At 39.4% G+C, this 13,806-nt stretch overlaps 1 protein-coding gene across 1 annotated transcript in view; it reads left to right on the top strand.

The window, feature by feature from the left end:
- Positions 1-13,806, top strand: part of ARHGAP24 (Rho GTPase activating protein 24) — a 331,147-nt gene that overhangs the window by 67,343 nt on the left and 249,998 nt on the right. Inside the window, exon 2 of the mRNA XM_088133099.1 lies at positions 8,719-8,918. Coding sequence (XP_087989225.1) covers positions 8,739-8,918 — 180 coding nt within the window. The 5' untranslated portion in view covers positions 8,719-8,738. The remainder of the gene's footprint in view (positions 1-8,718; positions 8,919-13,806) is intronic.

Below are 13,806 nucleotides of genomic sequence, written 5' to 3'. Positions count from 1 at the left end.
TGCTGAGTTATGCCTTCCTAGTGTATTCCATATATTCCATTACCCTGCTTACTACTCTTCTTCGGTCAGCATTCCATTGCTACTGTGCATGCTTATTCCTTATTGAGCTATTTTGGGTGGCTTTTCTAAAGATTTATTGTATACAGCTGCAATCCATCAGGTCTTTCAAACCCATTGATAGCTCCCTGTTTCATTGGATATTGCTGTTCTGATATAGAAGGAGTAATACTCAAGTATTCTATACAGCAGGGATGGCCTGTTGGCTTCCCCATTCAGCCTATGAAACCCTCTCTTGGGGGCCCATTTAAGGCCCATCAAGGTAGAATTTCATTCAAGTTTGTCTTTATATTCATAGGGAGTATAGTTTACTGACAGAGTATAAGCATTGCTTTTAGAAGGTCTTAGGTTTCAACTGAAACCCTCATGAAAGTAGTGGACCAATATTTTAACACTGTTAAACAGTGTCCTATATTTATTTGGGGAGACTTTGGTCAGGATTAAGATGTCTATAGCCAAAAGAGGCAAAAGAGTTAGATTCATCTATCCCACCCATTAAGCATGTCTGTTTCTCTTGGGAGTCCACCAAATACCTATGAATGGAACATAAAAGTTGCATGTAGTTATACACCATGATTAATAATATTGTTCCCTGGATCCTTAAGGTTACTAATTATGCAGATTGCAACACATGGATTATGTAATATGTAGAATTCAGTGGGAGAAAAATTGCTGAGCCTTTAACTTTTCTAGGATTTCAGGTCATCCAGGCCCGACCGTACCATTAGTCAAAATGAAGCCTCCTAGAATGTATGACTGGGATAGGCAAAGAAATGAGAGCAAGCCACTACCTGTTGCTCTCCAGACTCAGCACCTGGAGCCATCACTTCCTTGTGCCTACAACAGGTAGTTTTCTAGAGCAGCTTATTGCCTCCACTAAGTGACTGAGGGTTTCCCCTGAACGGGTTGTGAGGTGCCCACACAGGTAGCTATCATGGACAGCACACATTCCATTAGCCCCTCAAAGTGACATCTCTAAGGGGGTACCACCAGTTATAAATATTAGTATTACTCCTGGAGAAAGAAGAATGTGGAGCAAGGGTGCCTTGGGCCTCCCTTTTTCTTCAGATAGTGGGTCTTCTTGCTTGACACTGATGACATTACATCTTTAATCCAGCTGAAGAATTATCTTTATTGTCCTTCTCTTTAATTGTCTGGGAGGCAGTACCTAGGTCCACTTTCCTAACCTTCAGATATATTAAATGACAACTCCCAGAATCCCTAGACAAGCTGGGAATCCTAAATATCATGGCCCAATGAATCTAAAGAATCCTAGACTGGGAAAGACTCAGATAAGGATAATAATGTTAAGAAAGGAGACCCAGTTTGGCATAGTGGTTAAGGCATCAGGCTAGAAACCGGGAGACTATGAGTCCTGCTTTGGGCATGAAGGGCAATGGCAAACCACTTCTGAAGTCTTGGCAAGAAAACTGCAGGGACTTGTCCAGGCAGTTACCAGTAGTCAAGACTGACTCAAAGGCATTAAAAAAAAAAAGTTAAGAAAAAGGCAGGTTGTAAGAAAGGGTGTCCACAATGCTACTGTTAGACATCAAGGTGCTATGAATTCATGAATGAATTTCACATAAAATCAAAGGCATGCTGTTTCTTTCACTCTGTTATCTGAAGTGACATAATAGACATTCAATCCCCCTTCTTTCAAGAATAAAGAGCGGCTTTTGTTGCATGTGGCACTGCTACTGCATGTTATTTCCAGGAAAGTCAGTGATCATATTTTCCAGTGAATGAGATCTGAAATGCCAGTGACAAAGCAATGGCACTTATTAGCTGGCGTCTTCCCAGGAATGGACCATATTTGCTTTTGAAGATTGGGCAGACTCCAAAAATGTGGAGTGCTGGGGGTGGAAATCAGTATCAACAGATACTGTTGCATTATTGACTATCAATTGTAGCAATGTTATCCAACTTGATAAAAATGTGCAGATTTTAACTGAAGATCAGCATACTTTATGGACAAAAATGAATGTCTTGCTAAACCGTCACTGACATTTATAGCGATCACAGCTACTTGCAGGAATGCAGGGATGTAGCTCTTAGTTTTCAGCTAATTATGTCTACTAAGGAAACAAACAGAGGCACCATAGTATTACTTTGCATAACTGTGCAGATTCTTTTTATTTATATCTAAACACTGTATGGGTGTGTAGACCCATAACACACACACACGCACACTCATCTAGAGCCTCACTCTCTCACACACACATACAAGACACATTATCTGAAGCTCACTTATTCTAGTGCATAAACACACAGATAGATTTGGGTTGAAAATTGTTAATATATTTAAATTAGAACAGGATACCTGTTGCCCCCAATATATCCATGGCAACTTCCATTGATGCTTTCTGAGATCCCTGCCCTGTTTGATTGTGTATATGTGTGTTAGATGGGAAGGTGGCCGCTACGAAGCAAAACACTGGTCTCCAGTAACATCTTGGTTTCTAAAACTATATTTCTGCCTTAATTCATCCCATAGACATTCTCAGGGAATAAACAGAATCAGTGGCTTGGTACTTTGTTATGTACCAGAAATGTATGCACTGCTTAGAAAAAAAGGTCAGATAAGCTGGGAAACAGAGGCATCCTGCAGGTTGTAAGAGGTAGTGGGGAGCCATTTCTACTCTTTGTCTCCATGTTAATTGGTGTTTTGTTACTCGCCACCACCACCTTGGCAACTATTTTGTGGGAACATCCATGAGATGTTTCAAAAATTCCAGTATGTCCACTGACCTATAAATGTAATTCTCAGAACAAATGAAATACTGGGGAGAGCAGCACAATTCACTTCCAGTGGTATCAGGTGATATTTTAGAGTGCTATCTTAAACACACTTATCAGAGAGTAAGATTCCAAAAGGTTTCCTTCTGAGTAACCATTCATATGGTGTTTCATCTACATTAATCAGTGATTTCCCTTTTAACCAGAGTTTTCTGCCTAGGTTGAATTCTGGGATTTCAGAACTTGACCATTTAGATGACATATTCACCATGCCCATGTTGTTTCATTGCACCATAAAACTAGCTACAAAGTAGTTAGTAAACAGGATGTTGGTCCACCTCTCTATGTAAAGTGCTCTGTTGCAACCAGTTATCATGGTAAATCACAGTAGATCCAGTCTCTTATACATCTTGTCCCTGAGACTGATCTGCACTTAAAATAAGAAGACAGAAGCTATGTAAGACTGGATTTAGCCTACAGCCCTCCAGCTGTTGTTGACCCCTACACAAATTGAAAATGATATAATGAACGTCATGGGTACCCTTGGAACTTTGCAGTCTAAACTAAGGGCTGAGTACATGCTGGAATAAAATGGTTTTGTTCTCCTTGTGGAATGCCAGCAAAGTCAGGGCCATTGTATCTTGGGAGGGAGGGCATTCCATAAAATAGGGGATGCCACTAAGAAGGTCTGTCACCTCGTCCATACCCCATGAACCTCACAAGGATTTGAGATCTGTAATAGCTCTCTCCTGGACAGGACAGGCTAATCCAAAGGTGTTAGCAAATCATGCACACAAATATTTTAACACGTGTTGAGCTGCTATTGAGGGATAATTCTTTTCATGCCCACATGCTTGTCAGATTTCCTTTGCAGCTGAAGCATATATCCATATCAGACTATTAAAGCTTTCTGGGCTCCCACTTCGATCCCAGCAATGCAGTTTTCCAAGGGTTGTCCTCATTATAAGGATGGCAATAATCTGACACTTAAATGAAGACAGCAACAATAATCTACCCTGGTCTACCAGAATGAAATTTCACTGTATTTTTTTTTTAATAATCAGGTTTTCTGTCTCATGCCATGTTATTATTTATCCTCCCCTCCTTTAAAATAAGGAAATGTCTTATACTTTCTTTCCTTATACTTTGGGGTCTTTTTAAAGTTCTTTCTCTTTTTCCTCCTGTTATCTTTACTAGTATATTAGCAGTAATGGAGGAGAAGTGGATAATTATTTTTTTTTTTTTTTTTGATACAGCTGAATTTCTTCTCAGTACTGCCAATTAAAGAATTACTTGGTTGTTTCTCTATCTGTTTTAAAACGTGTTTCAAATTTAATTAAATTGTACTTAGTACTACAGTGATATTACAATTTAAGAGACCCTCTTTTACACTGTTATGATATGCTTTAGAATAATATGAAAAAAGGCATGTTCATCATTCATATGAATTGCATTCATATGAATTCAGAACAACTGTCAGATGATCCTACTCACATTTCTTTGTAGCTTCAAATCTGGAGGTAAAAAGAGAATAGCATATTATGGCCTGAGCCAAGAGCCAGGCAGTTTCTGTAACTTGAATGTTGGCTTGGCTTTCAAGGCCAACCAAAACTTTGTGAGTGTAGTCTCAGTTTTACAGTGTCTACAGAGAAGTAATACTTGGAAAGACAGTGTAAGCTTTGATTTTCAAAAGCTGATACTACAAATGAGACTGGATTTAAACTTTGCTATAACTTTGGCAGAAGCTGAATCTACATTGTTCTATTCATCAAAGGCTTTGGTGTTTTGGAAACATTATTTTGATCCTGCCTGTGGACTTTTTCCCAAGGCCAATAAAATTCATTAAATAGATTTCTTTCCATGGTGACATAATTTCCCCTTTATGAACAAACCCTGAAGTATCATTGCTGCATAAAAAAAGTGAGAAGAAATAACTTTGGATGTATTTAAACCCTTTCATTCACAAACCAAAAATAATTAGGATTTGCAGAAAGAAAAGATAGCTTTTGTATGAGGCAGGAAGTATCTACAGTGGGTTACTGTGATCAGTCATTCATACCTCTTCTTTTTGCCTTAAGAGAAAGTAGTCACAAACAGGAGACTGGATTCAACAGGGGCAAGGAACCTGTGGCTCTCCATTTATTACCGAACTACAACTCCCTCTTTTTTGCTCATTAGCCTTATTGGATAGAACTGCTGGAAGCTGATAAGTCACAGATTCCCTATTCCATGGACATAGAGGTATTATTAGAATGAAAGTCGATCTCCAAATGCAAATTACTATATAGGAATAGAGAGCCCTCAGTTCTCCATAGTTTTTGAATATCAACTTTCAACACGTATCATACTGATGGGGACTGGAATCCAGCATCTGATGGACCACACATTCCCCACCAATGAAGTCTTTCCTATACCAGGCCACCAAAACCTGGATCTCTGTAGCTGTACTGAACAATGACATCACCTGAATGTTGACTATGGGTGATGAGAGTTGTTTTAAATATATGGAGGTCAAGCCTAACTCAAATCAATGGTGATTACTTTCTAGTTTTGATGGAATCTAGGTCAAAGACAACTTCAGAACAATCTTTTGTCATATAAATCTATTTGCATTCTGAAATCTTCCTCCAAAGCTGTGCTTCAGCTTCCATGGCCCTTCTTATTCATATTTCTTCCAGAGAGCTCTTGCTGCTGATGTGTACTTTTTTTCTGCACTGTTGTTCTTCTGCTGATCCCTGAGGTTTAAATTCATTACATTTGGATCTACTGTTTGCTTTCTAAATGTTTTCTCTTACTGATTTTGCTTTAATAGTCTGTTCTATTTTTTTTTTTAATCAGGTTGGATCCAGTCTATGCTAGTCCCACTTAATTCCACTGATTTCAGTGGAACATGTATATGGCCAACTGAATCTGGATTCAACCCAATATATTTTAAATCACTAGAATTCAGCTATTTGAGCAAAATAAGGAGTTAATAAATACATTAAGGTGAATGCAATAACAGTTCTCATGTATCTGTTTTATCAGTTCCAGTTTCTTTCTCAAACTTCTGTCTCAAGTCATTTCAGCTTTAGCTGGTATAGCTAAAGGCACAAACCTGCTGTGTTCAGACTCAAGAGAAATAACATCCTTAAATTTGTTTTCTTTGCTCTCCGGGTACATTCTGTTCTGAAGTACGAAACAACCCTTACCATGCAATATACTTAATTCTGGGGCTTAACTTGTATTAATATTTATTGTGAAGGTGGATATTAGGATATAGGTTTGCATATATGTATGAACATGGTGGTTTCAAATAATACCTTAGCCAGTCTTACTGGAAAAAAATGATCTTATTCCTTATCTTTTGGAAGATATAATTAAAAGTTCTCGGAACAAACAAATCTTTGCTGTGCTACATTCAAACCTAAAATTTCCATGCTACTTTGTGGTACAGCAAAAGAATTGTTGGTTCCTTTAACTTAGATTGGTGGAGATGCCAAAGAATGTTCCGATATCATAGCATAACAACGACAATACAATAGTAGTAATAATGATACCAAATAAATAAGGCATGAAACCCAGAAAAAATCAAAGACTATTGCAAAGCAGGCTGTAATAAATTAAATTATTGTAAATCAAATACTAAATTAGTGTAAACAAAATTAGTGGATCTGAAATTTTTGGAGTAAAAGGAAATTGCCTGGAGAACATTCTTTTAGTCGTATGTTGCTAGAAAAGTAAATAACTGACATTTTGCCATTTCAAGGCATCTGCTGATGATTAACAAGGAATAATTCAATTGCCAGGGCAGCTGGAATCACTTCTCATGTACTATATGTTGCCATGTATCCTCACCTTTGCCATGTATCTTCTGCTTCTGTGAACTGCCATGGACTACAAGTTTTTATGCTTGAGCTGTGTGCGGAAAGGACATCCAGTTTAAACTTACCTAGGGGTCATGTTTTCAGAACAAGGATATACACTTATTTATTTTATATGTTTATTTAGTAACAACATTTATAGACCACCCAGACCTGGGCAGTGACTTGTGCTGGTTACACAGTATGGCAACAGAGATAGGTAGAATTTGAAAACAAGGCCTGAAATTTCATGAAGGGCTTAGGAATATGTATTGTTGCACTCAACATTTCATCACAAAATTCTGATATATTGTGCAGGAGACCAGTTACATTAGAAAACTAGAAGTCAGAAAAATATTCTGGAAGAAAGCAATGGCAAGCCACTTCCAAATCACTTCCAAGAAAACTATATGGACCTGTCTGTCAAGTCATCAGAAGTCAAGCTAGACTGGAAAGAAACGTTATTGTTTTATATTTTAAGCAGTCTACATTAATCTTCTGAACATAACACTCTCCAAGTGCATTGTCACTGCAATTTCTGGCATTCCCATCTACCATCTGAAGGGTGTCAGGTTGGAGAAGACTAATCTAGATAAAATTTCTTGTAGAAGAAACACTAAGGTGTCCTTCTTAGGTGACTGTGATTCAAAGAGGCTGAAACAGTCAAGAGGATTTATCCTATATCTGAATATGTTGAATTTTGATGAAAGGCCTTTGCAAACCCAAGTGCTTTTCATATAAATCCTTTTGGGTTTGCTAAAAAGCAGATTGTGCTAAAAAGCAGATGTTTGGTTAAAAATAAAAAATGAAAGCAATCATTAAACCATGTGTGGGTGTATTTGGTCATGCTGCCAGTGAAAGTCAGACATCCCACGTTGGACCATAAAGGACCATCAAAGTTGTTGATGATAGATAAAGCTAAAAGTTTTGAAATAAATATTTCAGCCATCTGTTTCACAATACAATTGATGGTAGATCTGATTCCCATTCCATACAAAAATATGTCTTGATCAGACATCCCCAAAGCAGTGATTCTTATTTCTGTTTGCCTCACTTCTCCAAAGAACAACCCATGCAATCCTTTTTTAAATCAGTGAAATCAGTGTGAATTGATATCATTCCTATTAAGGCCTTCTAGGACTATGCCTATAATTAATGGGTGTGTACATTTTTGCAGTTGGCCTTTGGATTGCACGTTGGAACTCACACTCCCCAAAATGGGAAGGTCAGGATAAATAAATGCACAATACAGGACTGATTTAATTTAATCTTAACTGCATTAAAACCCATTAGATTAATTAATAACGGGCAGTACAATCCCTTCTGTCTACATTTTAAACAATTCTCTCCTTCTGTTGGATTAAAAATCACAATTCACATTGCAGCAGCTTTTAGAAGGGCTCTGGGGGCTATATTTAAGACTTTAGAGGAACATACGGGGCCTTGGAGCCTGTAACATTGTCCTGTTCTAATCCATAAGAAGCATCAGAAAAAAGTGTGTAGTCAATTCTGGCTCATCAAAATCCAGAGCAGTAAACAGAGTTGGATGCAATAGCAGCAGATATCATTTCAAATGTTGAGCAGATGATCAATTTTCCAAACATGAGGTAGCAAGAGGAAGAAACAAATCTGAAGCATCTGTTCCATACTGATAGCCAGCCCTCTCTTGGTTCCCCAGGTCCTCTGGTCTGATTGGGCTGATACTCTCCACTACAGCAAAAACGAGTCCTCCATTTCCTTTGCCTGAAAACTGCCTTATTGGAATAGAAAACCCCTGTAGAACCCCTACAGTTCAAGTTCGTTATTCAAATTCTGCTATAATTGAGAGGTGCCTGGATTCTGTTGCTTCTTCCTCCACTGATGTTTGGAAGATTTCCTAGGTCATAGTGAAGCACTCCATGACGGTAGCAATATCTGAACATGGCAAATCTGCCCTTGCAATGTATTTTCTCTGTGTAAACAATCCACAGTTGAATTGTTCAGGCATTGTTTCCTGTTTTTCTATTCCATTCAGAAGTGATGGGGCTACTCTTTGGAAGAGGAACTAATATCACTTCTCTCCCACACCTTCTTCTATAACCAGGAGAATCTGCTGGCTTCATTATGGAAGAACACAACGGCTCTGCAGAAAGCCCCCTGCTGAGCCAAGGACGGCACGTTGCCATTAAGTGTGGGTGGCTAAGGAAGCAAGGAGGTTTTGTGAAGACCTGGCATACTCGTTGGTTTGTACTCAAAGGGGAGCAGCTATATTATTTCAAAGATGAGGATGAAGCCAAACCTTTGGTAAGTACAAAGGGGGAGCGTGGAAAAGAAGACAGAGAGCTTGGGGGTGGGGAAGTCAGCCTTTTTCAATTTTGGATCCCTTAGACTAGAAGGGATACCACAATTTCCATCATTGCCAGCTAGTGTGCCCATGGCCAGTGGGATGATGAGGAATGGGCTGCAGCATCTCTCAGTGGCACTGATTTAAGGAAGGCAGAAGTCCAACAAAGAATTCTCATTGGTTTTGGAAGTTTTTTTTTTATCTCTAACAGATTCTCTCTAGCTGCCAACACAATATGGGTTCCAGCTTGATTATGCTACTTTGTCTGAAAGCATGTTGGGGTCATAAGGGAGAACTTCTTGTGTTTTCTGTTTCTTATATTCTTTTGCAGTGAAGTGCATTTTGTTATGGAATTAGGTCAGAGAACGGTTTCAGAGCTTTGTAAAGCAAGAGAACTATATTTATGTGCTCTAGTGTGTTTATGGAAGGTGATAATGGTAAAATGAGATTTGTACACATTCAAAATTTAAGAGAATTTTGGAATTCAATTTTTTTTTCTTTTTTGACACACCATTGATTTCTTCCTCTGTTCAGATTTGATGGTTATTCTAAAGAAGTTCAGCATGAGGTAATTAGTTTCTGGCTCTCTTTATGATTCTCCAACATGAAATCACTTTGACTCAGAGTCCCTTTGATATGTGGTATGCTTTTTGAACTCCTCATAAATTGCAAGTACCTTTCTTTTAGAATTGCCAAGGTTGATCTTACTGTTAAGCAAAGTAACTGAGTCATTGTGCTGATACCACTGAGAGCACCACCACATTTTTGGAAAATTAATCTGTGTATGCCCCATACCTAGTCTGGGGTAGGGTTAGCGTTAGGATTAGGGTGTTGATGTAATATTTAAGTATAGGCCACTTGCATCGTATACAGATGGAGGGTATGGGTGATTCCTTTGAGATCTCTTTGACACTAATTCTCACAGTATGAAGATTAGACTGTTGGCACAATGGGATAGCCTTAATTTTAATATCAAATGTACATTTTGTTGGCCAATGACTGAAATAAATGACGACGACAACGACAACGACGATGATGATGCTGACTTCTTTGATCCTAATATCTCATTAGTGTTGATTTCTTTTCCCCCATCATACTTAAGAATGGCAGGTGTACATTGATGGATCTACTTACCAAAATACACTTTTAAACATTTTAAATATGATCAGTATTTTAAAATGTTTGAAATAAAAAAAATTGTAACCATGCAGAATCTATCATTGGTATTTTCTCCTGGAATCTGTACATTTCTCTCGTTGAGATTTAAAAAATTGCTATAGACTTCAGCCCTGAAATTATTTCTGAGCAAAAAATGTAACCACTTCCTTGTACATTTAGAATGCAGGTGCTGATCCTCAAATAGGCATGGGATAAGAATAGGTCACTGATATATTGTATACACAGATAAAATGTAATCAAAAAACAGGAAAAAGAAGTTGCACTGAGCACAAAGGCTTAGAGATGTGTAGATATGTGTTCTGGTCCAATTCTTCTTGAAATTAAAATGCTGATCATGAAGGAAATGGTCAGATTAGTTCAGGTGACTAATTTATGATTTTATTTTTTTTTTGGTCTGCGCTCAGTCATTGCTGACCCTGCAGTGACTGCTAGGATGAGTCCTTGCAGTTTTCAAGGCAACTGTTTTTCGGAAGTGGTTTGCCAGAGCCTCCTTCCTAGGGCAGAGCCCAGCTGGCGAGCGCAGGAGGCGGGGTTTCCGTTGCTTCGCGCCCTTTTCGGGTGTGCACGGTTTTTCGCGCTTACCGGCAACTGCTCCCAGCTCCTTTTTGCAAGGCGCCGCCAGCATTTTTCCTCCCACCGGAGTGAGAGTACCCATTTATCTACTCACGTGAGTTTTCGACCTGTTGGGTTGACAGGAACTGGGGAGGAAACAGGAGCTCACCCTGTTTAACGCGAAGGCTGGACTCGAACCGCTGAAGCGTCGACCATTTCTGGCCAGCAACTTTCAGCGTCATTAAGCCGCTGCGCCACTGCGTCCCCCTTATGATTTTTATAGGTGACCAAAAAATCTTTAGCTGTTGCCTCTTCTTCCTCTTCTTCCTCCTCTGCCTTTTTTAAATATCCATAAATGACATAAAGACCTTTTCTTCAGTGGTTCCATTTTAAATAGTGTTTCCTTGAATATCCAGTTGATCATATGACATTTAGGGCACCTGGACTTTTCAGGAGCAAATACTGTTCAAGAGGAGGCTCATATAAAATGGAAACTTCCTTCTGCCATTCACATGGAAGAGGAGGAAAAATACTCCTCATATAGCTTTTACACTTTATAAAGTAAAAGCAACTTCATTGACCCTAATAATTTTTTAATTTTGAAAAGTTGAATGCCTGAACTCACTTGATGCCAGCATTTATCCTGAGGCAAGGTCCAGTGTGGGTGAGATATACAAATGTCCTCCTAACAGATTTATAGTACAGTTCTAGTACATCTTACTGCTAACTAATCTGAATACTTTGCTGGATCTATTCTGCACCCTAATCCTTTAGGAGCCATTAGCCTTTACAAGCTATCCCTGCCATGATGAAAAGTCCATCTTTGATATTCTTAATGAGCCTTGCCATCTGGCATGGGATTCTCCACTGTGAAACATAAAGATATATCAAGAGATCACATGGACCTCTGGAGCACCTGCACTCTGCCAAACATTCCTCTCCCCTCTCCTCCTCCTTCTCTACAGCCAGGGATAATAATACCTTTGTTGTTGTTGTTGTTGTTGTTGTTTAGTCGTTAAGTCGTGTCCGACTCTTCGTGACCCCATGAACCATATTGCGCCAGGCCTTCCTGTCCTTCACTGCCTCCCTGAGTTTGGTCAGTTTCATGCTCATTGCTTCAGTGATGCTATCTAACCATCTCATCCTCTGCCGTCCTCTTCTCCTTTTGCCTTCAATCTTTCCCAGCATCAGGGTCTTCTCCAAAGAGATCTCTCTTCGCATTAGGTGGCCAAAATATCTGAGCTTGAGCTTCATTATCGATCCTTCCAATGAGCAATCAGGGTTGATTTCCTTTAAGATTGACTGGTTTGACCTCCTAGCAGTCCAGGGAACTCTTAAGAGTCTTCTCCAGCACCACAGTTCAAAGGCATCAATTCTTCGGCGCTCGGCCTTTTTTATGGTCCAGCTCTCACAGCCATACATTACTACTGGAAAAACCATAGCTTTGACTATGCGGATCTTTGTCGGCAAGGTGACGTCTCTGCTTTTTAATATGCTATCTAGGCTTGCCATAGCTTTCCTCCCAAGGAGCAAGCGTCTTTTAATTTCATGGCTGCAGTCTCCGTCTGCGGTGATCTTGGAGCCCAAATAAATGAAGTCTGTTACTGCTTCCATTTCTACCCCTTCTATTTGCCAGGAATTGATGGGTCCAGATGCCATGATCTTAGTTTTTTTAATGTTGAGTTTCAAGCCAGCTTTTGCACTCTCCTCTTTCACCCTCATCAAGAGGCTCTTTAGTTCTTCTTCACTTTCTGCCATTAGGGTGGTATCGTCCGCATATCTGAGGTTGTTGATGATTCTCCCTGCAATCTTAATTCCGGCTTGTGATTCTTCCAGCCTGGCATTTCTCATGATGTACTCTGCATATAGGTTAAATAAGCAGGGTGACAGTATACAGCCTTGTCGTACACCTTTCCCTATTTTGAACCAATCGGTTGTTCCATGACCGGTTCTAACTGTTGCTTCTTGGCCCGCATACAGATTTCTCAGGAGACAGGTAAGGTGGTCTGGTACTCCCATCTCTTTAAGAATTTGCCACAGTTTGTTGTGATCCACACAATCAAAGGCTTTTGCATAGTCAATGAAGCAGAAGTAGATATTTTTCTGGAACTCTCGTGCTTTCTCCATGATCCAGCGAATGTTGGCGATTTGATCTCTAGTTCCTCTGCCTCTTTGAAACCCAGCTTGTACATCCGGTAGTTCTCGGTTCATATATTGCTGAAGCCTAGCTTGTAGGATTTTGAGCATAACCTTGCTAGCATGTGAAATGAGTGCAATTGTGCGATAGTTTGAGCATTCTTTGGCGTTGCCCTTCTTTGGAATTGGAACGTAAACTGACCTTTTCCAATCCCGTGGCCACTGTTGCGTTTTCCAAACTTGCTGGCATATTGAGTGCAGCACTTTAACACCATCATCTTTTAGTATTTTAAATAACTCAGCTGGAATCCTGTCATCTCCACTAGCTTTGTTGTTAGCAATGCTTCCTAAGGCCCACTTGACTTCACTCTCTAGGATGTCTGGCTCAAGGTCAGTGATCACACCAGCGTGGACATCAGGGACATTAAGATCTTTCTTGTATAGTTCTTCTGTGTATTCTTGCCACCTCTTCTTAATCTCTTCTGCTTCTGTTAGGTCCCTGCCTTTTTTGTCCTTTATCATGCCCATCTTTGCACTAAACGTTCCTTTCATATCTCCAATTTTCTTGAAGAGATCTCTAGTCTTCCCCATTCTATTGTTTTCCTCAATTTCTTTGCATTGTTCATTTAAGAAGGCCTTCTTATCTCTCCTGGCTATTCTCTGGAAATCTGCATTCAGTTGCTTATATCTTTCCCTTTCACCCTTGCTTTTCGCATTCCTTCTTTCCACAGCTATTTGTAAAGCCTCATCAGACAGCCATTTTGCTTTCTTGCATTTCTTTTTCTTTGGGATGGTTTTAGTTGCTGCCTCCTGTACAATGTTACGGACCTCCGTCCATAGTTCTTCAGGCACTCTGTCTACCAAATCTAATCCTCTAAATCTATTCATCACCTTCACTGTGTACTCACAAGGAATATGATCTAAGTCATACCTGAGTGGTCTAGTGGTTTTCCCTACATTCTTCAATTTAAGCCTAAATTT

Source organism: Python bivittatus, unplaced genomic scaffold (genome assembly GCF_059951505.1).
Source record: "Python bivittatus isolate LINGU-HERP-01145 unplaced genomic scaffold, Pbiv_v1 ctg000070_np1212, whole genome shotgun sequence".
Taxonomy (NCBI): Eukaryota; Metazoa; Chordata; class Lepidosauria; order Squamata; family Pythonidae; genus Python; species Python bivittatus.
Note: the sequence above shows the minus strand (reverse complement) of the source record. Positions and strands in the feature narration are given on the sequence as shown.